The sequence below is a fragment of the Topomyia yanbarensis genome, chromosome 3 (genome assembly GCF_030247195.1).
Source record: "Topomyia yanbarensis strain Yona2022 chromosome 3, ASM3024719v1, whole genome shotgun sequence".
In the NCBI taxonomy this organism is placed as follows: domain Eukaryota; kingdom Metazoa; phylum Arthropoda; class Insecta; order Diptera; family Culicidae; genus Topomyia; species Topomyia yanbarensis.
The window spans coordinates 55,368,235-55,395,083 of NC_080672.1; the positions used below are offsets into that span (position 1 = coordinate 55,368,235).

The 26,849-nt window shown below is 37.3% G+C and overlaps 2 protein-coding genes across 8 annotated transcripts in view; both read left to right on the plus strand.

Moving 5' to 3' along the window:
- LOC131692232 (zinc finger protein 664-like) overlaps positions 1-16,721 on the plus strand; it is a 49,472-nt gene extending 32,751 nt beyond the window's left edge. For 2 of the 5 annotated variants that reach the window (XM_058979155.1, XM_058979156.1), the window contains one exon: positions 14,636-16,721. In XM_058979155.1, coding sequence (XP_058835138.1) covers positions 14,647-15,963 — 1,317 coding nt within the window. In that variant the 5' untranslated portion in view covers positions 14,636-14,646 and the 3' untranslated portion in view covers positions 15,964-16,721. Of the gene's footprint in view, positions 1-1,438; positions 3,498-9,404; positions 13,173-14,635 lie in introns of those variants that run through there. The other 3 variants (XM_058979150.1, XM_058979152.1, XM_058979151.1) reach the window with 2 other exon arrangements.
- A 6,009-nt stretch (positions 16,722-22,730) lies between these two features.
- The window catches only part of LOC131692228 (zinc finger protein OZF-like), a 28,773-nt gene continuing 24,654 nt past the window's right edge, over positions 22,731-26,849 (plus strand). The window contains exons 1-2 of one of the 3 annotated variants that reach the window (XM_058979144.1): positions 22,731-22,960; positions 25,366-25,499. The gene's annotated coding sequence lies outside the window, so the exon portion shown is untranslated. The remainder of the gene's footprint in view (positions 22,961-25,365; positions 25,500-26,849) is intronic. The other 2 variants (XM_058979143.1, XM_058979145.1) reach the window with 2 other exon arrangements.

Here is a 26,849-nt window from a genome sequence, read left to right on the forward strand (position 1 = left end):
AACCGGAGTTTAAAAATATAACCAAAAACAAGAAGTTTAAGCCATTTCTTCCATTAAAATTCCATCCGGAACCATTCGCACGAGTCACTTGAAAATACAGTAATGTTTCGATTATATCACGGTCGGTCTGTATTTTAGCGTGATATATTTGAAGCGTGATATATTCAAAACAAACCAAAAAATTACATTCAAGCATTAACCCATGTATTTCTATAAACAAAAAGTAATGAAAAGGTCAAGTTAGTCAAAAGAATAAATCATTGTAGGGTAATGGGCCTATTTTTGCCATGCTTCTATAATCACACTACCCATTTGAAGCCGTTGGCAGCGTCTGCCATCTTTGTTCAACGCATTGGGTAAAACGGTATGGCATCAGTGGATAATATTTCCCCACACAGCTTCACCTTACGTAGCACATACCGTTTCTTAAAATAGTTGAACCACCCAAAACTAAACTTAAAGGAATCTGCCACATTAAGGTTTTGAAAAAATATCTTGACTATTAAAATCAGTGTATTCGAAGAGATTACGATTCAGTTCTCGTTGTTTCAACATCCATAGAAATAGTCCCATCACCAATTGTTGATGTTGTCCTTTCAAAAGAAAAGTATTCACATCGATTCAAGAGAAAATGCATATCTAGGCTTACCTACCATATCTTGCGTATTTTGGTTTTCTCATTACTTTGTTAGATTTTCTTGCGGATAACTAACAATTTAAAAAAGAAGTCGATTTGTTTACCTGCTACACCAAACGGTCCCTCCGGACGGTCCCTTGAGGACACGGCACATAAGTTACGAAGAATTTAAAACTAAAATTGAAATCAGTCGAAGAATATTTCGGCAACCATAGTCATTGCAACAACGTCTTGGTAAAACATGGTTTCGAGATTATTCACGTTTAAAGTTTCGTGCCACGCCCTGTCTTCACTTAAAGGAACAAGATCAACAGCGCTATAACTTATACCTACTTATACCTCTATAAAAATTTCAGATACTCTCTTAAGAATCTATACTTTAAGATAAAAGAATAAAAATGTTCTACTTTTTGACCGACCTCATCATATATAAACCCATAACGAAATAGTCCGAAACCTAATAAAAGGCTCATTACCCTATATGTAGATAAGCAAATCAATTGTAAAAAAAACCCTAAAAGTGCCAGGACACAACATGTGGCTTAATTGGATCAAAACGTAGTGTGCCTTATCTGTTTTTCAAAAAGCGTGATATAATCGAGATAAAACCGTGATATATTCGAGGGTCATATAAACGAGTATTGATATAAACGCATAGTGATATAATCGAAACATTACTGTATTGCGATTTTCACAGTTTCAGTGAATAAGGGTTGCGGGCGAAATCAATATGACACTAAAATAATTCAACACAGCTAGCACAAACGCAAAGAACTCATTGAACTTTGTTGAACATTTTAGGTGTCTACAGCGTGGTCATGGATCAGCAAAATTCGAAACCTAACGAGAACGAACAAGGAGAACCCGTCGAACGCAGCACCTCTTTTCCGTTGAAGGTAGAAGAAATCGAAATAATAGATACACTGCCTGAAATAGAAACCGAACAACCGCTATCAGATGCCATTAGTCTCGTGTGTGAGATTTGTGACGAGGAATTTCATTCTATCTCCCTGTTTAATCATCATCGATTGAATCATCCTTATATATGTGATTTGTGTGGAAGAAAATTTAGTAAACTCAGACAAATCAGAGTTCATATGATATATCACAAGGAAAAATCTCACAAATGTGACATATGCGAAAAAGCATTTTTCAGAGTCACTCTACTTAATGAACATAAGAAATTTCACTCGAATGATAAACCGTACGAATGTGGAATATGTGGAAACAGATTTACCAGCAAAAAGAAACTCAATTTACATATGGTTATGCACACAACCGACAAACCGCACAAATGTGAAGTGTGTGGAAAGGGATTTCGCGCGAAACAGAATTGCAACCAACATATGCTTGTGCACACAAATGAAAAACCGCACAAATGTGAAGTGTGTGGAAAAGGATTTCGCGGGAAGATGTACCTCAAACATCATATGCTTGTGCACACAAATGAAAAACCGCACAAATGCGAAGTGTGTGGAAAGGAATTTCGCTTAAAACATCACCTAGACCACCATATGCTTTTGCACACAAATGAAAAACCGCACAAGTGTGAAGAGTGTGGAAAGAAATTTCGCTGGAAACAATACCTCAACCAACATATGCTTATGCACACAAATGATACACCGCACAAATGTGAAGTGTGTGCAAAGGAATTTTACGATATACAGTACTTCAAAAAACATATACTTTTGCACACAAGCGACAAACCGCACAAATGTAAAGTATGTGGAAAAGGATTTCGCCTAGAAAATCAGCTCGACCGTCATATGCTTGTGCATACAAAAGAAAAACGGCACAAATGTGAAGTGTGTGGAAAAGGATTTCGTGGAAAGCTGTACCTCAAACACCATATGCTTGTGCACACAAATGAAAAACCGCACAAATGCGAAGTGTGTGGAAAGGAATTTCGCTTAAAACATCACCTAGACCGCCATATGCTTGTGCACACAAATGAAAAACCGCACAAATGTGAAGGGTGTGGAATAAGATTTCGCAGGAAACATTACCTCAGCCAACATATGCTTATGCACACAAATGATAAACTGCACAAATGTGAAGAGCGTGGAAATGAAATTTACGATATACGATACTTCAAAAAACATATGCTTGTGCACACAAAAAACAAACCGTACAAATGTGAAGTGTGTGGAAAAGAATTTTGTGAAAAGCACCACCTGAAATGCCATATTCTTGTGCACACAAATGAAAAACCGCACAAATGTGAATTGTGTGGAAAAGAATTTCGCCTAAAACATCAACTCGGTCGCCATATGCGTGTGCACACAAAGGAAAAACCGTACAAATGTGAAGTGTGTAAAAAAGAATTTCATAGACGATATTGCTTCCACCGTCACATGTCAATTCACTCGAAATGAACAATGTATATTTTTCAAATGTCTTCACATTTCATAAAAAAATTTCATTTGTCTTCAACGGCCAGGATTCTGAATCGGTTATTGATTTTGAGCCACAATTCTGCCTGAAATCAGTCAGACATCCGAACAAAATTGTCTTTAAAATGAAAAACACGTCTTCACAACATTTCAAATGTCTTCAAAATGAAGACAAATCGTCAAATCTGGTGTTTTTAGTGACATGTGTGTTCCGGTTTAGATCAATCATATGCCTGAGAATACATTAACTATAGGTCGTGTACTACAGACAACCAATATGACAAAATATTAAGCAGCAGCTCTATAGAAGCAACATCATCTCCAAATGATGTTTACTACCTCCAAAGAGATTGTGAGATACTTGCCACAGAGAACACACATCCATGACTGAATAAATATGTTAATAAAATTTGTATTACCTTTTGAATGAATATACGTTAAAGCACTAGCGCTGCCATGCCAACTTATGCCAACTATCTATCAAATCCATTCCGGAACCGGTTCGATATCCTGAATGGATTCAGTATGGAATCTGGCTCAAAGAAAACAACCGATTCCGACTCAATCGGTTGATGCATTCCATCCCACTGAGACGTCCAAAAAATTGTTTCAAAATCGTTCAACACGGGTCCAACGATGGACGTTCGTTGAACGGTTATTTGGACGTTGTCCAAATTGGTCCAACGAACGTCCTTCATTGGACGATTTTGAAACCAACCGTTCTTAGAGGGATACTGAATCCACCCCACTTGAACTCATTCCGGAACCGGTTCGGATTTCTGAATGGAGTCAGTATGGATTCCAAATCAAATGCAACAACCGATTCTGAGTCGGAATCGCGATTCCGACTATTTAATTTGGGATCCATACTGACTCCATTCAGGGTTACGAATCAACCCAGTTAAACTCATTCCGGAACCGGTTCGGATTTCTGAATGGAGTCATTATGGATTCCAAATCAAATGCAACAACCGATTCCGACTCAGAATCGGTTGTTGCATTTGATTTGGAATCCATAATGACTCCATTCAGGATTCCGAATCAAATTCCGAATGGTTTGACCGGGAAATTTCGAATGGTTCGACCGGGACTCAGAGGCCCGAACCGGTTCCGGAATGGTTTGACTGGGTACACGCGAATGAAAAACTGCAAGGGGCAGCCCTATGGGGTTGCACGAGCTGTAGACGTAGGACTATACTACTTAATATAAAATACTTATTTTCTTAGTACATTTATAGTAATAATAAATCAAACATATTTCTTACGTATGGTTTAATCACAACCAATCAACATCGAATATTACAATATTACACCTTCTTGGTTATCAGGTCATTTCATTTGTATTAGGTGATCGAATCCGATTAAACTTATTTAAGAAGATCTGAAGAAAGTACAGAAAACTGTGACCGAACTAATATCTGGAACTAAATCTTTATAGAATAAGATTAGCTTGTAAAACCTTTTCGATTGTGTATGGTAAAAAACCCGGACCAGTGAAGAAAAATCAAATTTTAGACAATATAATCACATTTCATGTATAGACCAAGCATTCTAGTTATATTTTTCCATTATTATAACTTTCCTAAAGTACGCATACCAATATAGCGAATGCAGTGGTCTTAATGATATATCGAAAATATAAATATATGAGAATCGAAAACAATTTTATATATGCACAAGATGCGTTTTTGCAACGGTTTTTAAGTGGCAGTGTATTCATTCATAAATTGGCTTTGTAGTATGTACCCATTAGTAGATTAAAAATATAGTATTTTGATAGGCTGAGTGGAAATGAATCACGTGATGGGGGAATGAATCAATGAATTGATCGAACGTAAATAATAAACTTTCGTTGTGCAATTTAGTAACAAACTAGATCTAACTACCTACACATTCGACTCAAACGTTAAACCCAAGCGCACAAAGCAAAATGAATCAACGCTGATGATGATGGGTAGAGCGAAAGAGACAACTAATACCACGACACTATGTTAACCGTGTTTGCAAATGGAGCTCGCATGTACAAACTATTTTGTGTACGAACAATTGTACATAAAAATGTGCTGGAAACGAGCACAACACAAAAGATAGCATACGGACAAGCTCATTCGCATTCACTGGGTAGCGTACCTCCACAGGCAGTGTAACGGACTTCTAACTCTGCTACACTGGCTGTAAAAGCACACAGCGCAGTGATCTGCTTCGCCTGCCGCTCAACAGGCGACTGAGCTGCTTCGGCGAAATCCGTCCGTTTAAATAGTCGATGATGACGTCATTCATAGAAGCGTAGCGCGCTAGGTACACAAATCTGTCGTGCTGGACTAGGGAAGCGCTGTCTTCTGTGTGTACATGCGCGATATTTTGACTAGGTTGTTCATTATTTAAATTTTTAATGCCATGATATCAAAAATCGTTAGGATTATCTATTGGAATCTATTCTTAGAAGTATTTCGGGGCGATATGCGCAAAAAAATTGAAAATTTATCGTGAGATGGCTGAATTATATGTGTTTAAAATTGGACCACTTTTCGTTACATACCATTTTTGTAGAATTTGTAACGTGCACCCCTATATCGAAAACAAAGACGTAGTCCTACGTCAAAAACTACCTAAAATTGAGTTCTTTTGACTCAATCTCGGGATATCGTGGAGGAAGGTAAATTTAGGTAAACCGTGTTGAACACGGAGAAAAAGAAAAATACTAAATAGCATCAATTTTATGCAAAAACCATATTCGGTCTATTCACCCATTGGAATGCATAAATATGGTAATATTCGATCATAGCATAATCTATTTTTATTTTGGGAATGCTTATTGCAATTTTATTCTAACAATGCATAAAATACGTTTAATCAACGACAGATTTGTTTTTGCATGTTTATTTTTTCTAAATATTTGAACTTAAAAATCAAAATGAAAAAAGCAAACAATTTTATCAAATATTCTCTCAATTTCATTTTAATGCTGCCAATAATTTTAAAGATAATTGAAAATATGCTTCAACGGAATAGTTACATACTAAGCGAAACATTTCAATGAAATTGGTAGAATATTCAACAAAATTGCCTATCATAAATGTTAAATCCGATGTTTATTACACAGATTTTATATGATTATCGTCTCGACGCACAATTTCATGACAACAGATAACAACAGGTTCCTGTGTAAAATGAAAAAAAAAACAGTATCAGAAACAGCGGGCTTTCTTAATGAACACTAAACCAAATACAAATACAATGTTTTAATTTTCATATTGAGTCATCTGTGAGGGAACATGTCCTCACATTTACAGCTCCATTTCTTACAGTAGATCTATTAATTTTCGGTACGTATAGCTTACCTGAAGCGTAAATTACCGGATCGAATTTCTTGAGGCTCAAATTCACGCGGACACTTCGGATCTACTTTAACCCGTTTTATAATATAAAACAATAATACCTGGACGAATATCAGCGCATTGAAAACGTCGGAAAACTAAAACTTGCAGAAATATGAAAAATGCACAATAGAAATCAAAATCAAATTGTTAGACGTTAGAGATCTTTTGCGAGCAAACGTATAAATGAAAAATGGTTAAGTCCTAAGAGTAACGCTAGTAGCGCTTTATGCACGAAAAATAATAAAATCATAAAATGCATGGCAATGCATAAAACTTATTCTTGCGGTACATACATAATATGCATGTCAATATTTAAAAGCAATTAATGTTAAAATTGTGATAAATAATATGCTACTTAGCATTTTTCTTTTTCTCCGTGAAGGTAATTTCCATTTAACCACGGCAAAATTTACAACTCATTGATGGGTTTTTTATACTCATCCTTGAATTCAATATACCAATATTTAAGTTGAATTTACCTAATTTTGAGTATACCCCAAATAACTCAAAAGTACCTTCCGTCACGGAAGACCTCGACTGAGTCGAATCTCTCGTTTTGTTTTTGACAACACTAATAAGTGCGAAAGCAACGCACAACTCAAAAGTAAGTTAAAAGAACTTATTCTCACAGAGAACAGACGTCCATCTTCAGCATACAACTTGTGTAAAATCTCTAACGGTTTCGAAGGTAGTTGGGATATCCAAACCAGGTGCGCTGCTGTCGTCATGTTTTTTTGTGACTGAGTTCGACTGAATTGACAGCGGTTATTCCTCTACCCAGTCAAACTAGTCCGAAACCGGTTCGGACTTCCAGCATGAATTCCAGCTCAAATGCATCAACAGATAGAGTTGGAATCGGTTGTTTTCTTTGAGCAAGATTCCATACTGAATCCATTCAGGATTTCGAACCGGTTCCGGAATGGATTTGACGGATGGTTGGGATAGGTTGGTGTGGCGGCGCTAGTGTTTATCGTATATTAATTTAAATGTTTACACACGTTTTTTAAATATTTTTGTTCGATCATGGATGTCTGTTCTCTGTGTTATTCTGTAGGTGGTTTTATTTATCCGTGTAGTTGCTGCACTACATTAACGGATCTGACTGAGATGGGCTGAAAATTTCCACTTTTTTTCGAACCACTTTCGGAAGATTTTTCAAAACACAATTTTTCCGTTCCTAATGCACTGCCGCTAGAAGCATTACTGTCCCATGTGCTATGGGAATCCCTATACACATGGGACAATTATGCTTCTAGCGGCAGTGCATGTCCTGTTGAAAAAGAATATTCCGCTGTGATACACGAACAAAATATTCTTTGTATGTAAACAATGTGCCATTCACAGAACGGCGCTTGACAGAACCGTCGTACGGAACGTGCTATGCTCTGAGATGTCATCTGGCAGAACGTCATGTGGCAAAAGCTTAAAGTGGGTATACCCAAAGGCGTTGTTTACTTATGTAAAGGCTCGCACAGAATGAAGCCAAATCTACCAATCGAACATGTCACCGGCTACCTATCGTGCAAAGTAAACAAACATACTTCTTTAGCATAATCTTAGAAAAAAGAACAAAACCAAGTTTCATAATTTCCTTTAAGAAGAAACTCAGGAGTCGTTACTCGTTGAACACGGATCACAACAGAAAACGAACAAGAAAATATCAGGCTGGACTATACATTCAGTAAATTCTCAAAGTAATACAAGTCTGTTTACAGTAATACAAGACCACATATCAAGAAGACAGAATTGCCAGTTCAGTTCAGAATCTGGAGACATTAACAGCAACACGTCTTTCGGGTAAAGGTGATACTTTCTATATCTACTTTTATATTGAGATCGCTATCTTCGTACAAAACCTTTATTTCTCATTCACTATAGCGATTTCTGTTCAATGTACAGTGATTCCCAAAAGTTAACAAACTTGAACATAAATTTCACCGATTTTTTTTTCTATCCTTTATGAAACTGTCAATCAGGATTCTCAATCGAAATCAAATCAAATGACTGCATATCTAATCGAGTTTGATCAAATATAAAATTAAAATTTGAACCAAATATATCCCACAAGATGCTAACGAGCAAAAAGGTTGATTCAAGATTACATCAAGCATACTCCAGAATGAGTGAAGAAATAATAAAGAAGAAACAAATATATCTGTGATAGAAAAAAACTGTTTCATTCTGCTGCATTACCCAGCATCTTTCAAAAGAGTCTTAATTTCGTTCAGATTTCATCTACTCTTTCCTTGCTCCCAAAATATCATTGGTGCGCATAAAACGGTGGAATCTGGAATTATGTTTTTTTCCGCTTAAAGGATGGACTTTGCTAGCATTCAGGTTTTCTGAGCACACTGTTAAAATAGAGCGATCCATTTTTTTACAAATGAAAATGTTTTTCGAATAAAGCTTCTTAACCAATAGGCCCCGTGCGAATCAAGAAACTTTGTTAAAAAGTTAATAGCTTTCTCTGTCGATTTTAGATAGCGATGTAGTTTTCTATAAAGTTGTACACAATGAAACTGTCCATCAGATTCTCACTTTTGGTAATATTTGAATGTCTAAAGTACTACCTAACGGCAAAAATGTGAACCAGTATCCTTGAAAAACCTAAGTTTTCAAACAAAAAAACATTAAAATAAAAAGTTGGTCTGGAGCCCCCGACAGAATATTTTAATTTTACTTTTAAATGAAAGGGAAAAGCCCATTCTATCACATGCTGAAGTTCTAGCAATGCCGATTTTTTTTCGAATGAAATAGTTCTACCAAACACCATGACCCTAACCGGAGTTTAAAAATATAACCAAAACAAGAAGTTTAAGCCACTTCTTCCATTAAAATTCCAACCGGAACCATTCGCACGAGTCACTTGAAAATATTGCGATTTTCACAGTTTCAGTGAATAAGGGTGGCGGGCGAAATCAATATGACACTAAAATATTTCAACACAGCTAGCACAAACGCAAAGAACTCATTGAACTTTGTTGAACATTTTAGGTGTCTACAGCGTGGTCATGGATCAGCAAAATTCGAAACTCAATGAGAACGAACAAGGAGAACCCGTCGAACACAGCACCTCTTTTCTGTTGAAGGTAGAAGAAATCGAAATAATAGATACACTGCCTGAAATAGAAACCGAACAACCGCTATCAGATGCCATTAGTCTCGTGTGTGAGATTTGTGACGAGGAATTTCATTCTATCTTCCTGTTTAACCATCATCAATTGAATCATCCTTACATATGTGATTTGTGTGGAAGAAAATATAGTAAACTCAATCAAATCAGAGTTCATATGATATATCACAAGGAAAAATCTCACAAATGTGACGTGTGCGAGAAAGCATTTTTCAGAGTCATTCAACTTAATGAACATAAGAAATTTCACTCGAACGATAAACCGTACGAATGTGGAATATGTGGAAAGAGATTTCCCAGCAAAAAGAAACTCAATTTACATATGGTTATGCACACAAGCGACAAACCGCACAAATGTGAAGTGTGTGGAAAGGGATTTCGCGCGAAACAGAATTGCAACCAACATATGCTTGTGCATACAAAAGAAAAACCGCACAAATGTGAAGTGTGTGGAAAAGGATTTCGCGGAAAGATGTACCTTCACCATCATATGCTTGTGCACACAAATGAAAAACCTCACAAATGCGAAGTGTGTGGAAAGGAATTTCGCTTAAAACATCACCTAGACCGCCATATGCTTTTGCACACAAATGAAAAACCGCACAAGTGTGAAGAGTGTGGAAAGAAATTTCGCTGGAAACAATACCTCAACCAACATATGCTTATGCACACAAATGATACACCGTACAAATGTGAAGTGTGTGGAAAGGAATTTTACGATATACAGTACTTCAAAAAACATATGCTTTTGCACACAAGCGACAAACCGCACAAATGTAAAGTATGTGGAAAAGGATTTCGCCTAGAAAATCAGCTCGACCGTCATATGCTTGTGCATACAAAAGAAAAACGGCACAAATGTGAAGTGTGTGGAAAAGGATTTCGCGGAAAGCTGTACCTCAAACACCATATGCTTGTGCACACAAATGAAAAACCGCACAAATGCGAAGTGTGTGGAAAGGAATTTCGCTTAAAACATCACCTAGGCCGCCATATGCTTGTGCACACAAATGAAAAACCGCACAAATGTGAAGTGTGTGGAATGACATTTCGCTGGAAACATTACCTCAACCAACATATGCTTATGCACACAAATGATAAACCGCACAAATGTGAAGTATGTGGAAAGGAAATTTACGATATACAGTACTTCAAAAAACATATGCTTGTGCACACAAAAAACAAACCGTACAAATGTGAAGTGTGTGGAAAAGAATTTTGTGAAAAGCACCACCTGAAATGCCATATTCTTGTGCACACAAATGAAAAACCGCACAAATGTGAATTGTGTGGAAAAGAATTTCGCCTAAAACATCAACTCGGTCGCCATATGCGTGTGCACACAAATGAAAAACCGTACAAATGTGAAGTGTGTAAAAAAGAATTTCATAGACGATATTGCTTCCACCGTCACATGTCAATTCACTCGAAATAAACAATGTATATTTTTCAAATGTCTTCACATTTCATAAAAAAAATTTAATTTGTCTTCAACGGCCAGGATTCTGAATCGGTTATTGATTTTGAGCCACAATTCTGCCTGAAATCAGTCAGACATCCGAACAAAATTGTCTTCAAAATGAAAAACACGTCTTCACAACATTTCAAATGTCTTCAAAATGAAGACAAATCGTCAAATCTGGAGTCTCTAGTGACATGTGTGTTCCGGTTTAGATCAATCATATGCCTGAGAATACATTAACTATAGGTCGTGTACTACAGACAACCAATATGACAAAATATTAAGCAGCAGCTCTATAGAAGCAACATCATCCCAAAATGATGTTTACTACCTCCAAAGAGATTGTGAGATACTTGCCAGAAGTATATATTTCCAGCGACAAAAACATATTTTTAGTAGGATAAAAACGCGATCTTGAATCGCTTGAAGAAAGTGAGCGCACGTTTCCGTCGAAAAATATGCATGTCCATCATTTTCATGTTTCAAAACTACCATAGAGAACACACATCCATGATTGAATAAATATGTTAATAAAATTTGTGTAAACTTTTGAATGAATATACGTTAAAGCACTAGCGCCGCCATGCCAACTTATGCCAACTATCAAATCCATTCCGGAACCGGTTCGATTCATGAATGGATTCAGTATGGAATCTGGCTCAAAGAGAATAACCGATTCCGACTCAATCGGTTGATGCATTGCATACTGAATCCACCCCACTTGAACTCATTCCGGAACCGGTTCGGATTTCTGAATGGAGTCATTATGGATTCCAAATCAAATGCAAAAACCGATTCCGACTCAGAATCGGTTGTTGCATTTAATTTGGGATCCATACTGACTCCATTCAGGATTACGAATCAAATTCCGAATGGTTTGACCGGGGCTCAGAAGCCCGAATCGGTTCCGGAATGGTTTGACTGGGTACACGCAAATGAAAAAACTACCTAAAATTGAGTTCTTTTGACTCAATCTCGGGATATCGTGGAGGAAGGTAAATTTAGGTAAATCGTGTTGAAGGTAATTTCCATTTAACCACGGCAACATTTACAACTCATTGATGGGGTTTTTATACTTATCCTTGAATTCAATATACCAAAATTTAAGTTGAATTTACCTAATTTTGAGTATACCCCAAACAACTCAAAAGTACCTTCCTCCACGGAAGACCTCGACTGAGTCAAATCTCGTTTTGTTTAAGTGCGAAAGCAACGCACAACTCAAAAGTAAGTTAAAAGAACTTATTCTGTAGGTGGTTTTATTTATCCGTGTAGTTGCTGCACTACATTAACGGATCTGACTGAGATGGGCTGAAAATTTCCACTTTTTTTCGAACCACTTTCGGAAGATTTTTCAAAACACAATTTTTCCGTTCCTAATGCATGTACTGTTGAAAAAGAATATTCCGCTGTGATACACGAACAAAATATTCTTTGTATGTAACCAATGTGCCATTCACAGAACGGCGCTTGACAGTTAGAACCGTCATACGAAACGTGCTATCCCTCTAAGAACGGTTGGTTTCAAAATCGTCCAATGAAGGACGTTCATTGGACCAATTTGGACATCGTCCAAATAACCGTTCAACGAACGTCCATCGTTGGACCCGTGTTGAACGATTTTGAAACAATTTTTTGGACATCTCAGTGGGATGCTCTGAGAAGTCATCTGGTTGAACGTTAAGCTTAAAGTGGGAACCTTGAGCTTTTGCGTATAGAGTACTTGACAATCTGTAACTGTATTAGTGGGTTAAACGAATTGTTTTCCTCCAGCTGTCATACGTGGAGAAAAACAAATCGAAATTAGCTTTTCGGTCGGATTATTTTCATCATGAAACCTGACCAACCGGTATTGTGCATGTCCAGAATAAGCTTTACAGTGTCATAGAGTATTTGAAAACCATTATAAATACTTTAGGCGAGCTATTTCAAATGTTCAAATTGGCTGACAGTTTTATAAATGACAGCTGGAGAATATTTTTCCCGATAGAATTTATCTGGTTTTTCCTTTTCACCGGAGAAGGTGATAATATTTTAATTTCGTGGAAATCAATAAAAGTGTCAAAATATACACTTCATTTCAAAGAAAAACTAGAAAGTTGCACGATAGATTCATTTTTTCGTGTTTCGGAATAGCGCCAGCAAGGCAGCGAGCGCAAAAAGGATACCGTGATAAACTCATTCGCTCATTCTCCAGCGAATTTATTTATCCGAAGAAATAATGCGTTGTATTATATGCAATTTATTTATTCGGACACAAGTTGTGTGTCAATAAGTTTTCGTGTGAAAATACGAATTTTTATTGTCGCAGTAGTAAATTTTCCGGACGCATTTATTCATATGAGTGATAAATGCAATGCCTGATAATTATACCTTAATGATCGCACCTCAACCAAGAATTCTCAATACTAACTGTAGTTAAAATTTAAATTTTATTTGTTTCATTTTTCTCTTAACAATACACGTAGCTATATCACAGACTAAGACATAACACTTGAAAACAATGCTTCGCCGGCTTTAACGGTCGTTTTAAATATATTTGTAGTTGGGACTGTGGCCACATTTGCAATTATGGCGCCACTGATATATGAACTAGCATATGGGGGATAGACCACTAGTGAAAAATTGTTCCCAAACCTGAGAGGCCACACACCAGCAAATGAGTGTTTGGGACCATGAATAAAAGGTGGAGCTACTGTTCTGAGAAAATTGTCGGATCGATGTTTTTTGAGAGAATTTCCTCATAGTGTTATGTAATTTGGTCTGTGGTTATATCGTCATTCAGAACTTTTACTCAATTTGCATGAAATGTTGATGTGTATGAAAAATAGCCGAAATAGATCCAGCAGCCTTGATTTGCATCCCGTTTGTAAATATTATGAACGCTCTTGACCGGTAAAACGACCAATGAGAAGCTGGTTCAATATTAAGGTTAGGTTAGGATCAAATTAGCTATGCGATTGTCTTCTCTTCTTCTGGGATTAATATAGGCAGAGAGTATGACAGGGTACGGCAGCCATTGGGGGACTGTGATAAACAGTGCTCTAAATATTATCAATGGATATCGAACTATGTTAACATTATACAACTTAACGAACAAGAACCAAATAAAGTTATCTCACCTTCACCTCCAGAATTACCTCGTGTTTTCTTACGGTATTATCAACATATCCTCCATATTGCAAAATTTAATACTACATTGCCTCACATATTTTTGACAAAATTTCGAAGAAATTTATTAATAGCAATCAGTATAACAAAAGATTTAAAAGTTTCAAAGCTTATACGGCTTCTCTTTCGAAATTTTAAAAAGGGGTCCCTATATTGCCTTTAGTCTCACCAAAAAATTTAACAAACTAGGTGTGCAACAAAGCGGTCCAACAAAGAAAGTTTTTCTTGCGATGATACCCCAACCGGATTTCAAAAATATAACCATAAAGAAGAAGTTTAAACTATTTCTTCCATTAAAATTCCAACCGGAACCATTCGCACCAGTCTCTTGAAAATATTGCGATTTTCACAGTTTCAGTGAATTAGGGTTTCGGGAGAAAAATAAATAAAACACTAAAAATATCTCAACACAGCTAGCGTAAAGGCAGATAACTCATTGAATTTTGTTGAACATTTTAGGTACCTACAGTATGGTCATGGATCAGCAAATTTCAAAATCTAATGAGGAGAATGAGCCAGGAGAACCCGTCGAATTCAACACCCCCTTTCTGTTGAAGATAGAAGAAATCGAAATAATAGATATACTGCCTGAAATAGAAACCGGACAACCGCTATCAGATGCCATTGGTCTCCGATGTGAGATTTGTGACGAGGAATTTTCTTCTATCTTCCTGCTTAACCATCATCGATTGAATCATCCTTACATATGTGATTTGTGTGGAAGAAAATTTAGTAAACTCAGACAAATCAGAGTTCATATGATATATCACAAGGAAAAACCTCACAAATGTGACGTGTGCGGGGAGGCATTTTTCAGAGTCATTCAACTTAATGGACATAAGAAATTTCACTCGAACGATAAACCGTACGAATGTGGACTGTGTGGAAAGGGATTTGCCAGCATAAAGAAACTCCATCTACATATGATTGTGCACACAAGCGACAAACCGCACAAATGTGAAGTATGTGGAAAGGGATTTCGCAGAAAGCAGGACCTCAACATACATATGCTTGTGCACACAGAAGAAAAACCGCACAAATGTGAAGTGTGTGGTAAGGAATTTCGCGGAAAGCAGAACTTCAATTACCATATGCGTGTGCACACAATTGAAAAACCGCACAAATGCGATGTGTGTGGAAAAGGATTTCGCGGAAAGCCATACCTTAACTACCATATGCTTGTGCACACAAATGAAAAACCGCACAAATGTGAAGTGTGTGGAAAAGGATTTCGCGTAAAACATCACCTCAGCCGCCATATGCATGTGCACACACATGGAAAACCGCATAATTGTGAAGTGTGTGGTAAAGAATTTCGCGAAAAACATAACGTCAAACAACATATGCTTGTGCATACAAGCGCCAAACAGCACAATTGTGAAGTGTGTGGAAAGGTATTTCAAAGAACAGTATATCTCAACCAACATATGATCGTGCACATGAGCGACAAACCGCACAAATGTGAAGTATGTGGAAAAGGATTTCGCGGAAAGCAGTACCTCAACCACCATATGCTTGTGCACACAAGCGACAAACCGCATAAATGTGAAGTGTGTGGAAAGGGATTTCACGAAAAACATCACTTAAAAAAACATATGCTTGTGCACACAAGCGACGAACCTCACAAATGTGATGTGTGTGGAAAGAGATTTTACGAAAAACAGAACTTAAAAAAACACATGTTTGTGCACACCAGCGACAAATCGCAAAGGAAAGCGATTTCGCGAGAAACTGAACATCGACCGCCATATGCAGATGCACACAAACGTAAAACCGTACAAATGTGAAGTGTGGAAACGAATTTCATACACAATATTGCGTCCACTATACCCTGTCAGTTCATTCGCAGTAAACAATGTGCAATATGTGTCCCGGTTTAGATCAATCATAGGCCTTAGATTAATTAGTCGGGTACTACAGACAACCGTGACATAATAGTAAGCCGCAGCTCTATAGAAGCAACTTCATCTTCACCCCAATATGATGTTTAATACATCCAAAGAGCGGGAAGCATCCAAGAGATCCAAACTAGAGACACTTGTCAGAGGCACATATTTCAAACGAAAAAACTATTTTTTGGTAGGATAACAAACCGATCTTAAAACCCTAGAAGAAATCGAGCGCATGATTCCGTCGAAAAATATGTATTTATCCATGATTTTTATGTTCCAAAACTACTACGGTGACATGCTCTAATACCGTGAGGTTAAGAACATTTCAAGTGCAAAATTGCTATAAAATTTTTTAATTGCGATGAATATGCTTATTGCGTCAATTGGCTTTATATTAGATATTAAAAATAAAAAATATAAATTGTACTGCTTATTGCGGCAGTCCCGAAAAAAAATCATTGACGAGCGACATATGAATACATCTGATTGATACCACGCATCTCGAAGGTATGATTGTGAATACCATGCAGAATCATTCTCAATATCGCGAACCTTTAAATGATCTAATAAACTGCAACAGATGACGAAATAGAAAAACTAACAATATAAATTTCAGCTCTAGATTTTTAAATTTTATGGATATTATTTAATAAGTACATAACAAGTATGTGATGGGCACCTGTAGTACGTTGAAATCATACAAAATGCAGTATCTTCCGTGTGAAGTGTATTAACGTTGTTTCTTTATTTCAAATACATTCGTGATTCGCTGGTTGGGCCACAGCCTCTATCCAACTAACGAATTTGATTCGCTATCACGCTCAGGGATATCAGAAATAATTTTCAAATGTCTTCACATTTCATAAAAAATGTCTTCATTTGTCTTCAACGGCCAGGATTCTGAATCAATTATTGATTTTGAGCCAGAAATCTATTCTATTCTAAATCAGCCAGACATAAAAAAATGTCTTCAAAATGAAAAACACGTCTTCACAACATTTCAGATGTCTTCAAAATGAAGACAAATCCTCAAATCTGGCTTCTCTGATCACGCTTATCCTCAGCTACTCATTTCAACTAAAACGCTTTTTACTCCAAAATGAGTAAAATTTGAAAGTTTAATATGATGTCTGATCGAAGTAGGTCATCTCCATCCGACATCGGTACTACATCATTCCGAATAGCCTCACTTACTTTTACAGTTGTGATTCGCTGGTTGAACACTTTTTAACTGGACCACTTTTTAGTTGAACCTCCGCTAGTTGGACCATTGTCCAACTAAAAAGCATCTGAATGTCAAAATCTTATGTCAAATTTACTTTGACAAGCAATCTGACAATTATTAGAGATGTGAATAGATGCAATACTACTAACGTCTCCTTTGGGGAGTTTTTGACATCTGTCAGTCGGTCCAACAAACGAATCAAATTTGTTAGTTGGACAGAGGTGTGGCCCAACCAGCGAATCACGACTGTACTCATTTTTGACGCGTTTCTGAAAAATAAACCGTACCAACAAAAATTAGTGAAAATAGGTGAGAGTAGTCGGAATGATGTAGTACCGATGTCGGATGGAGATGACCTACTTCGATCAGACATCATATTGCACTATCAAACAAATTTTACTCATTTTTGAGTAAAAGCCTTTTAGTTGCAATGAGTAGCTGAGGATAAGCGTGTAGTTGGACCGATTGACAAATGTCAAAAACTCTCCAATGGAGACCGAGGTGTATATAGGTGTATACATTTTTTTTTCTATGTGTGCATCAGCTGTCACTTTTTTCGGGCAAACAAGAAGAAATGAAGAAGAAAACAGAAGCACATGGTCCCCAATGTACTGGATACTAAGGTGTGGCAATGCTGTATTGCTCTCTCGCTCAATTTCTGTAACTTTATTACGTAATAAAGTTCAACTCCATATATTTTCCATATATCTGCTGTCCACGTGCTTTACAGAGATCGAGCGAGAGAGCAACAGCATTGCCACACCTTAGTATCAACCTCATTGCGTGGTCCCATACTTCATTCTGATTGGCTAGTGATGTAAACATTTGCTCTTTTGCGATCCCGGACGCCATACTTATTTTTACCACGTGCTTACAAGCTTCGTTTCGATTGGTCGGTTTGTTGATTATGTGCTTCGCGGTCCTGGCCCGCCATGATTAATTTCAATAGCAACAAACCAACACACTCAAACTTGACGAATGTGAACACCTATACTATAATCGAAGACTACATATTAAGAAGACTGATATCTCTTTCCTTCCCCCATATAAACGAGAAGCGACAGAGGTTGCAGCGCCTCTATTGGAGGAAGGTAGGAAGCTTTATGTAAAAGTGTATATGTGTGTGTGCATCACTATGGGAAGCACCACCTTTACCCGCAAGTGGCGTTGCTGTTACTGTCTCCAGATTCTGGACGGTGTTGCCAGTCTTCTTGATATGCAGTCTTCGCTATAATGCATCTCGAATGGAGACGTTGGGAATGTAAATGTATATGTTCGCATTTCTAATTATTGTCAGATTGATTGTCAAAGTAAATTTAACATGAGATTTTTGCGTTTAGATCGAGGTTTAGATGCTTTTTAGTTGGACAATAGTCCAAGTCGTTGCCAGGGATACCAGGTACCTTTTTTCAAATGTCTTCACATTATATAAAAAATGTCTTGATTTGTCTTCAACGGCCAGGATTCTGAATCGGTTATTGATATTGAGCCAGAATTCTGCCAGAAATCAGCCAGACAACCGAACAAATTTGTCTTCAAAATTAAAAACACGTCTTCACAACATTTAAAATGAAGACAAATCTTCAAATCTGGCATCTCTGGTCGTTGCTCCAACTAGTGGAGGTTCAACTGAAAAGTGATCATTATGGCGCGATTTTCATGAATGCAATATCAATTCTTCAAAAGGGCTAATGAGATTTTTGTAAACAAACTTCTTTCGCTCATTATTCCGCTGTCGAGTTGAATTTCATGAAAAATGCACATGAATCAACATCTTTACCCTTAGTAGAATCAAATTCAAATGTCTTCTGTGTTGAAAATATAACAAATTAAGAGAAATCAGCAAAACAAAAGTTTGTTTACAAATCTTATTAGCCCTATTCAAATATTGATATGGAATGGGTATTTTTACGCATTTTCTTGTAACAGTTCTGCGAAAAATAATGGGTGAAACATACCCAGGTTGACGTACAAGGTCTGTACTCATCAGAGATGCCAGATTTGAAGATTGATCTTCATTTCGAAGACATTTAAAATGTTGTGAAGACGTGCTTTTTTTTATTTTGAAGACGAATTTAGTCGGTTGTCTAACTGATTTCTGGCAGATCTCTGGCTCAAAATCAATAACCGAGTCAGAATCCTGGACATTGAAGACAAATGAAGACATTTTTTATAAAATGTGAAGACATTTGAAAGAGATACCTGGTATCCCTGGTACTCATTTATGGGTACAAACGCTTATTTAATGGGTTATTTCACTTTTATTGAAAATGCGTAGTTTTCTACGCATTAATGGGGACTTTATTTTATCAGCGTAGCTTGCCGCTTACTGTAAAACTAGGTGGATTTAACTTATGTGGTTTTTGTTTGAAGCGAAACTGACGTAGTTTCTAACCCCAACTGCTGTCAAAATGTATGAACTGACAGCGGTTGGGGTTACAACCTGACTCAGTTTCGGGTTCAAGCGAAATCGCCATTACGTAAGGTAGTTTTTTAACTTGCCTGTGACCCGTGATCTTCTGACCAGGGTGGCCGGATGGAATTCCTTAATATCGGTAAAGTTACTAAAAGTTTATCGGTATGCCGGGTTGTTATCTCAAGAACGTAGTGTTGACATAGAATTGTAAAACACTAAAAACACAGATCTCAGACCAAATCCAACTCAAAAATGAATGTTGATGTAGGATGTGTCCAAAATCAATAAAAATCGGTAGTTTTCGGTAGGGATAAGAAAATATCGGAAGTTTTCCCTTGGTCGTCTGTGAATCGGTAGGGAAGACCAAAATCGATAAATCCGGTAGATCTGGCCACCCTGCTTCTGACAATAATTTCCCCCTATAACCAAGGATACCAGGTATATTTTTCAAATGTCCACATTTCATAAAAAATGTCTTCATTTTTCTTCACCGACCAGAATTCTGAATCGGTTTTTGATATTGAGCTAGAATTCTGCCAGAAATCATTCAAGACATCCGAAAAAAATTGTCTTCAAAATGAAAAACCCGTCTTCAAAACCTTTCAAATGTTTTCAAAATGAAGACATGTGTTCACATCTGGCATCGCTGCCTATCACAAATCCCACTGACACGTCCAAAAAATTGTTTCAAAATCCTTCAACACGGGTCCAACGATGGACGTTTGTTGAACGGTTATATGGACGTCCAAATTGGTCCAACGAACGTCCTTCATTGGCCGATTTTGAAACCAACCGTTCTTAGAGGGAAACCTAGGATAGGATCCGCCAGCTGGCTTCTTTCTACACCTCTTCTTATTAGGCAATCCATTAGACGTTTGTTTGACAATTCAGCGGTGGGTTCTGTCATCAAGTCTACTCCTGCGAACAGAAAAACTCGTCCGACAAATAACTTTGTTAGTCCGATTCGTTTGATGTTGGATCGAGTCAACGATATTGTCGGACGTCGCACCCCTCGGAGTAACGTCAGAATAAGTAAACAAGAAATAATCAGCTGATCAGAAACGTCTCATGGATTGCCTAATATTTTGCTAATCCCTGTTGAAAATGACACACACCCTCCTGAATATAAACACTCATAGTAATAGACTCGCGGATATAAAAATCGCAAAACTGGCAACTAGAAAAACAAGCATGTTAAACTGGCATCACCCAAAAATGTGCAAGCTCGAACGTGCTCGACTATATTCGATCATCTGTTTTTATCAAAATGATTTTTCAAGTGGTTCAATATGAATCAAAAGAGAAGTTATATGTTTGGTACTGAGCAACAAGAAATTGAGAAAAGAAAGAAACAAATCCAATTTCTTCAGAAACACAAAGTTGATGAAAAAGAGCATAAGTAAAATGCTTTTTGTGTAGTTATATTGAACACAATAAATATCTTTCTAAATAACATTGTGAAATACTAATACGAACACGAAAAGTGAAGCCTACTGTGAATAACAAAATATATTTTTTTAACTAAAATCGCAATACTTGTTCTGCTTGTTTGCATTGAATGACGTCATGCTCGTTTGGCTCCGGATTTTGACAGTTCGTTTGGCTCGATAAAAGTACCTTCGCTGGTCTATTACTATGAGTGTCTATACTCCTGACCAATGTTCACAAAATATTAGTTTTGTTTCGATTGTGTACAAAACTTAATTTGTTCAGATTAAAATATTCTATATAAACCAATTTCACGTTTCTGGAAAAATCAAAGTTGACAAGTCGGGCCGCATATGGCACGCTTATGTAAATTAGACGCACGAAATCTCGAAAAACAAAAAAAGAACAGTACACAATCGTCGTTTTATGTTTTATACTAGGGTGTCTTATATCAATATCCGACAACACTTCCAAGCAGCCCTTTTGTATCTTCAGTTTTTAAGCCGAACGTCTGCTAGTGTCACTTTACACCAATCACGAACTGGTTCAAAAACAGGGGATAGAGCTGGCGGATCCTACCCAGTTAAGCTCAGCCGGAAATGAACCGGAATTCTAGCTGGTTCCAGTTCGTATTCCGGCTCCAGTGACACAACCGATTCTAGTTAGAATCGGTTGTGTCACGAGCCCGTGTACGAACTGGAACCAGCCAGAATTCCAGTTCAATTCCGGCTGAGCTTTACTGGGTATCCTAGAGGGAAACCAAAATAACACACACGCTCGTTGAAAATAACTCAAAAGTGAGTGACTCAATTTCAAAAAAAGTTCACATGGCCAAAAAATGAGTTGTCTTCGATTACTCAGTTTTGAGTTCGGGACGAAAATGTCAAATTTGAGTACCAAATATGAAAAATAATCGTTCCGTATTTTCAATAATAGTAACAAATGCATTCATCAGTATTTTAAATTCAACTTACTTGTATCTCTAGACGTTAAAGGACGATTCAGACGATACATCAGCTTTCGTCAACGTCAACGGAACGTCACCTTTCAATCAGGATAAGTTTAATACTATTCTCTTGTACCCGTTCACACGTGCCGTGCGTCAAAACGTTACGTGCCGTTGATGTTGTGTGTGAATGCCTCCATTTAACTGCATATAACTTATCCTGACGGAACGGTAACGTTTCGTTGACGTTGATGAAAGCTGATGTATCGTCTAAATCGTCCTTAATGCGATGCCTAGAAATCTACTCCGGAGTCCTTTTTCTAATTACATTACTGGTAACTCGAAGCTCTTGCTAATGGAGCTAAAAATAATAAGGTATGTTAACATACAACAACGATAATTATTTTAAAACAGTCCGTGAGAAACTTACTTTTTAGTTTTCTTAATGACTCTTCGTCGATTTTTTTTTGTTAAATAAACATTTGAATTATTTCCATTTCTTGACGTCGCGCTTCGTGCACCAGTAAGTTTTTTATTTCACTCAAATGCTTGATAATTTAAAGTTTACTCAAGAGTTAAGTTAATTCTACTCAAATCGATACTCACTTTTTGACAGCTTGCCCGAGTTTTTCAAATTGAGTAGTGGGAACTCAAATTTTGAGTAGTTTTGAATGAGCGTGCACGATTAAGCATACCGCGGTGGCGGTACACAGAATAACTTTGGGCTTGGTCGGTAAACATCGTAAAAGTTGGAGTCAGTGAATGCGGTGAAGACGTGTGTTCCGTGTGCTGTACCTGTAAAGGCTTTAAGTGGAATCTTTGTTTCCTAAAAACAACGAATAGCTTGAAGAATTATGTAGTGTATCTCTATATAAAGGTAAATATTGTGCTGAATTGTTCTTTTACATAATTTTTGCTGAGCTAAGTCGTTTTTACTAGAGGCTAATGCCATTTTCGATCGATATCGAAACAGTCAGTTTCCAATGACATAAATTCAAAAGGTTTGGCTAAATAAGTGGTTTGTCTGTATTAGTGACACAAGACAGGTGAATAATCCCGAAGCAACATGCGCTGACGTCATCGAAATATTGTATCCGCTCAATTGGTAAACTGAAATTACCTAGAAGATTAGAAAATTAGAAATCAGTTAATTTCTTCATATCAAACATACAGTGAGCTCCAAAATTAAGTATACACGTGTGATGAGATTTATTTGTATATTATTTTGGGCGAAAATCGTGTTAATGTGACAAAAATATGCCCATTTAAATGTGCCACTTTAAAGTTTAACGTAATAATTGGCCTCACCAGCTTAAAACATAAATTAACGTAGTTGCTAGGTGTGTAAAATTGTTTGATTTTTTTGTGATTTCAATGTGGTATAATGAAAATGGCGAACAAGTGGAAAAGAGGATATTTTACTCAATTTAATATGTTATAGTGTAATGAACTTATTTTCGCTCTGTATCCACTATCACTACCCATTTGAAGCCGTTATCTACCTCCGCTAGTCTCGTCTGTGAATGTAGATTCTTATAACACCTGTCGAAAAGGCTAATGCGCTAGGGCAACAGTTTGTGTGTTCTTATAAATTGGGGGTTTGACACAGTTAGTCTACATGAAAGGGCCGTCGCTGAGGGCGTGGCTGAAATTGATCAATCTGACAGTTTGATCAGAGAGTCTGCAGATGAGCTAATGACATTTGCTAAACCATTCCGAAACATGAAGGTCCCCGGTTTCGACGATACTTTTAACATCGAGCTAAAGCATTTGAGCCTCAGCTCATGCTTTTATAGCTAAAATATTCAAGCGGTGCAGAAAGATTAGTTACTTCTCTTCAGTTTGGAAGTTAGCAAAAGTTATTCCAGAGCTGGAACCAGGGAAAGATCCTTCTGTTTCTAAAAGCTATCGACTCATTAGCTTACTATCCGCCCTCTCCAAGTTGTTTGAGAAATCAATCCAAAGCCGAATACTTTCTTTCGCTAATGAACATGGTGTTTTCCTTGAGGAACCGTTTGGGTTCCGCATAGGAAGATCAACCAACCATCAACTCACTAGAGTTACCAACATCATCCAGCGGAACAAGTCACAGTTCCAGATGACAGCAATGGTGATCTTAGACATGACATCGAAAAAGCGTTTGATAATGTGTTATTATGGACTGGTGTTAAAGTTACATATATACAATTTCCCGATGATTCTGATCAAGATCATCATAAAATATCAAGATAAAGCATTCTGGGCAAGGGGTGAGTCGCTTAGAACAGTGTGCCATACACACTGTATCACCTACCATAACACGATATAAAATTACGATTCACAGTAATACACGATCATTTGATTTGTGCTAAGCGACTCACCCCTTGATTCTGGGTCTTTGCGTAATATACTTTCAGATTAATTTAGCGTCCCCGCAGGTGTTCCCCAAGCATCCTTGGTCTCATTCTGTACATCTCCGACATCCCAACTCTACCAGGAGGTTGAGCCCTGTCACAGTCGCTGAGCCTCAATAATCAGATGGAACAAACAAATAATCTACCCTACCATCGAGTATGTAGTACCCTTATGGAGGGGTTGTGCTAGGACACAGACTGAGGCTTCGACGCATACAAAATAAAATCTTGAAAATTTTCCTAAATTCGAGCATTTCACGTTGGAACTTATTCCAACCGATGATTTAGCGTATGCAAATGACAGTCGTTAATACATAGTCACAAATACTCATTTTCTTTAATCTACCCCAAGAAGAGAGAGGTATAAATTTCAACTAGTGAACTACAATTGGCGATTCTACGTTGAAATCGCTCACAGCCCGAATAGAAATGTACAGTAACAAAACCATGATTTTCACTGTGACAGTACAGTCATTTTACAATAATTTCTAGTAAGTTTTAGTGTTATGCTACAATACAAAAACAACAAACTTTAACGTTTTTACAGTAAATTTCAATGTAAAATAGACTTATAAATTCTTCAGCATAAGCATCGCTTAAAAGATCTCACCCGCCTATTATAAGCCTTCTCAAATTCCGAGTATTGCACTATAGCACGAAACCAACGTTTTGGTAATGCAACAAATAGTCCTACGTCAACCTCGCGAGAGTATCGTTGACATTACCTACCATTAGTCTTAAACAATTTTTGATTCCACCACAGTACGAGAAACTTTGACTCGGCTTAAGTTCTAACACCTTATAAACAAACTCGCTGAACTATAATTTTTCTCTGATGTCATCATGTTCCGTAGTATTTATCAATAATATTATTCCTGAATTTTTGTAGGTACATATTCGAAGTGGATCGGATTCTTGCAAGATTTGACGGAAGTACTAAGAAAGAAGTGAAAACTTACTCGAAATCAGCAGCACCTGATCGATAGCGGCTAACTCAGCGATCTCGTCGGAATATAAATTCAAGTAAGTTTCTTTTAGTTTTGAAATAAGTGTCCGTACTTTTCAATATCTAAGAGCTACATAGAAAAACCATTTTAACTGCTGAATGAATATTGCCGAACTTCTAATTTTTTCATTGGAACTATAGACACTCATAGTACCCAGTAAAGTTCAACCGGAAATGAACTGGAATTCTGGCTGGTTCCAGTTCGTCCACGGGCTACAGTGACACAACCGATTCTAACTAGAATCGGTTGTGTCACTGGAGTCAGAATACGAACTGGAACCAGCCAGAATTCCGGTTCATTTCCGGCTGAGCTTAACTGGGTAATAGACCAGCGAAGGTACTTTTATCGAGCCAAACAAACTGTCAAAATTCGGAGCCAAACGAGCATGACGTCATACAATGCAAATAAGCAGAACAAGTACTGCGATTTTATATAAAAAAAATTATTTTGTTATTCACAGTAGGCTTCACTTTTCATGTTCGTGTTAGTATTTTACAATGTTATTTAGAAAGATATTTATTGTTTTCTATATAAAAGAATAAAAAACATTTTACTTATGCTCTTTTTCATCAAATTTGTGTTTTTAAAGAAACTGGATTTTTTTTTACTTTTCTTATGGCGATTTCGCTTGAACCTGAAACTGAGTCAGGTTCTAACCCCAACTGCTGTCAGTTCATACATTTTGACAGCAGTTGGGGTTGGGAACTGACTCAGTTTCGCTTCAAACGAAAACCACATTAATTTCTTGTTGCTCAGTATCAAACGTATAACTTCTCTTTTGATTCACATATTGAACCACTTGAAAAATTATTTTAATAAAAAAAGGTGATCGAATACAGTCGAGCACGTTCGAGCTTGCACATTTTTGGGTGATGCCAGTTTAACGCGCTTGTTTTTCTAGTTGCCAGTTTTGCGGTTTTTACATCCGCGAGTCTATTACTATGAGTGTTTATAATTGGAACCAGTGATGTAAATTTTTATTTTCGAATGTCAACCTTTAGTTCAATCGACAGCATCTAATGGGGCTTTTCTTTGAAACACCGGGGCAGTGGATTGCGCTGGTTTTGCGCTTTATAGCAGAAGTGGGAATGAAACACGTCTAGTGGCCTGCTCTTCTGCTAGAAAATGCAACACCAGTGCAATCCACTGCCCCGGTGTTTTTCAATGAAAAACTCCCTGTCAAAAAGGGCAAGTTGCTGGCTAACGGGGGGCTATTTGCCAACTCGGATGCGCTAATTGCCCTTCAATTTGCCAGCAAATTGCTGGCAATTAGAAGGCTATTTCAAATGCGACATTTGGGCGATTAGCCGCCGTCATTTTCTTGACGCCCTACTCGCCCTTAAATCGTCACGGAAAGCGCCATTTA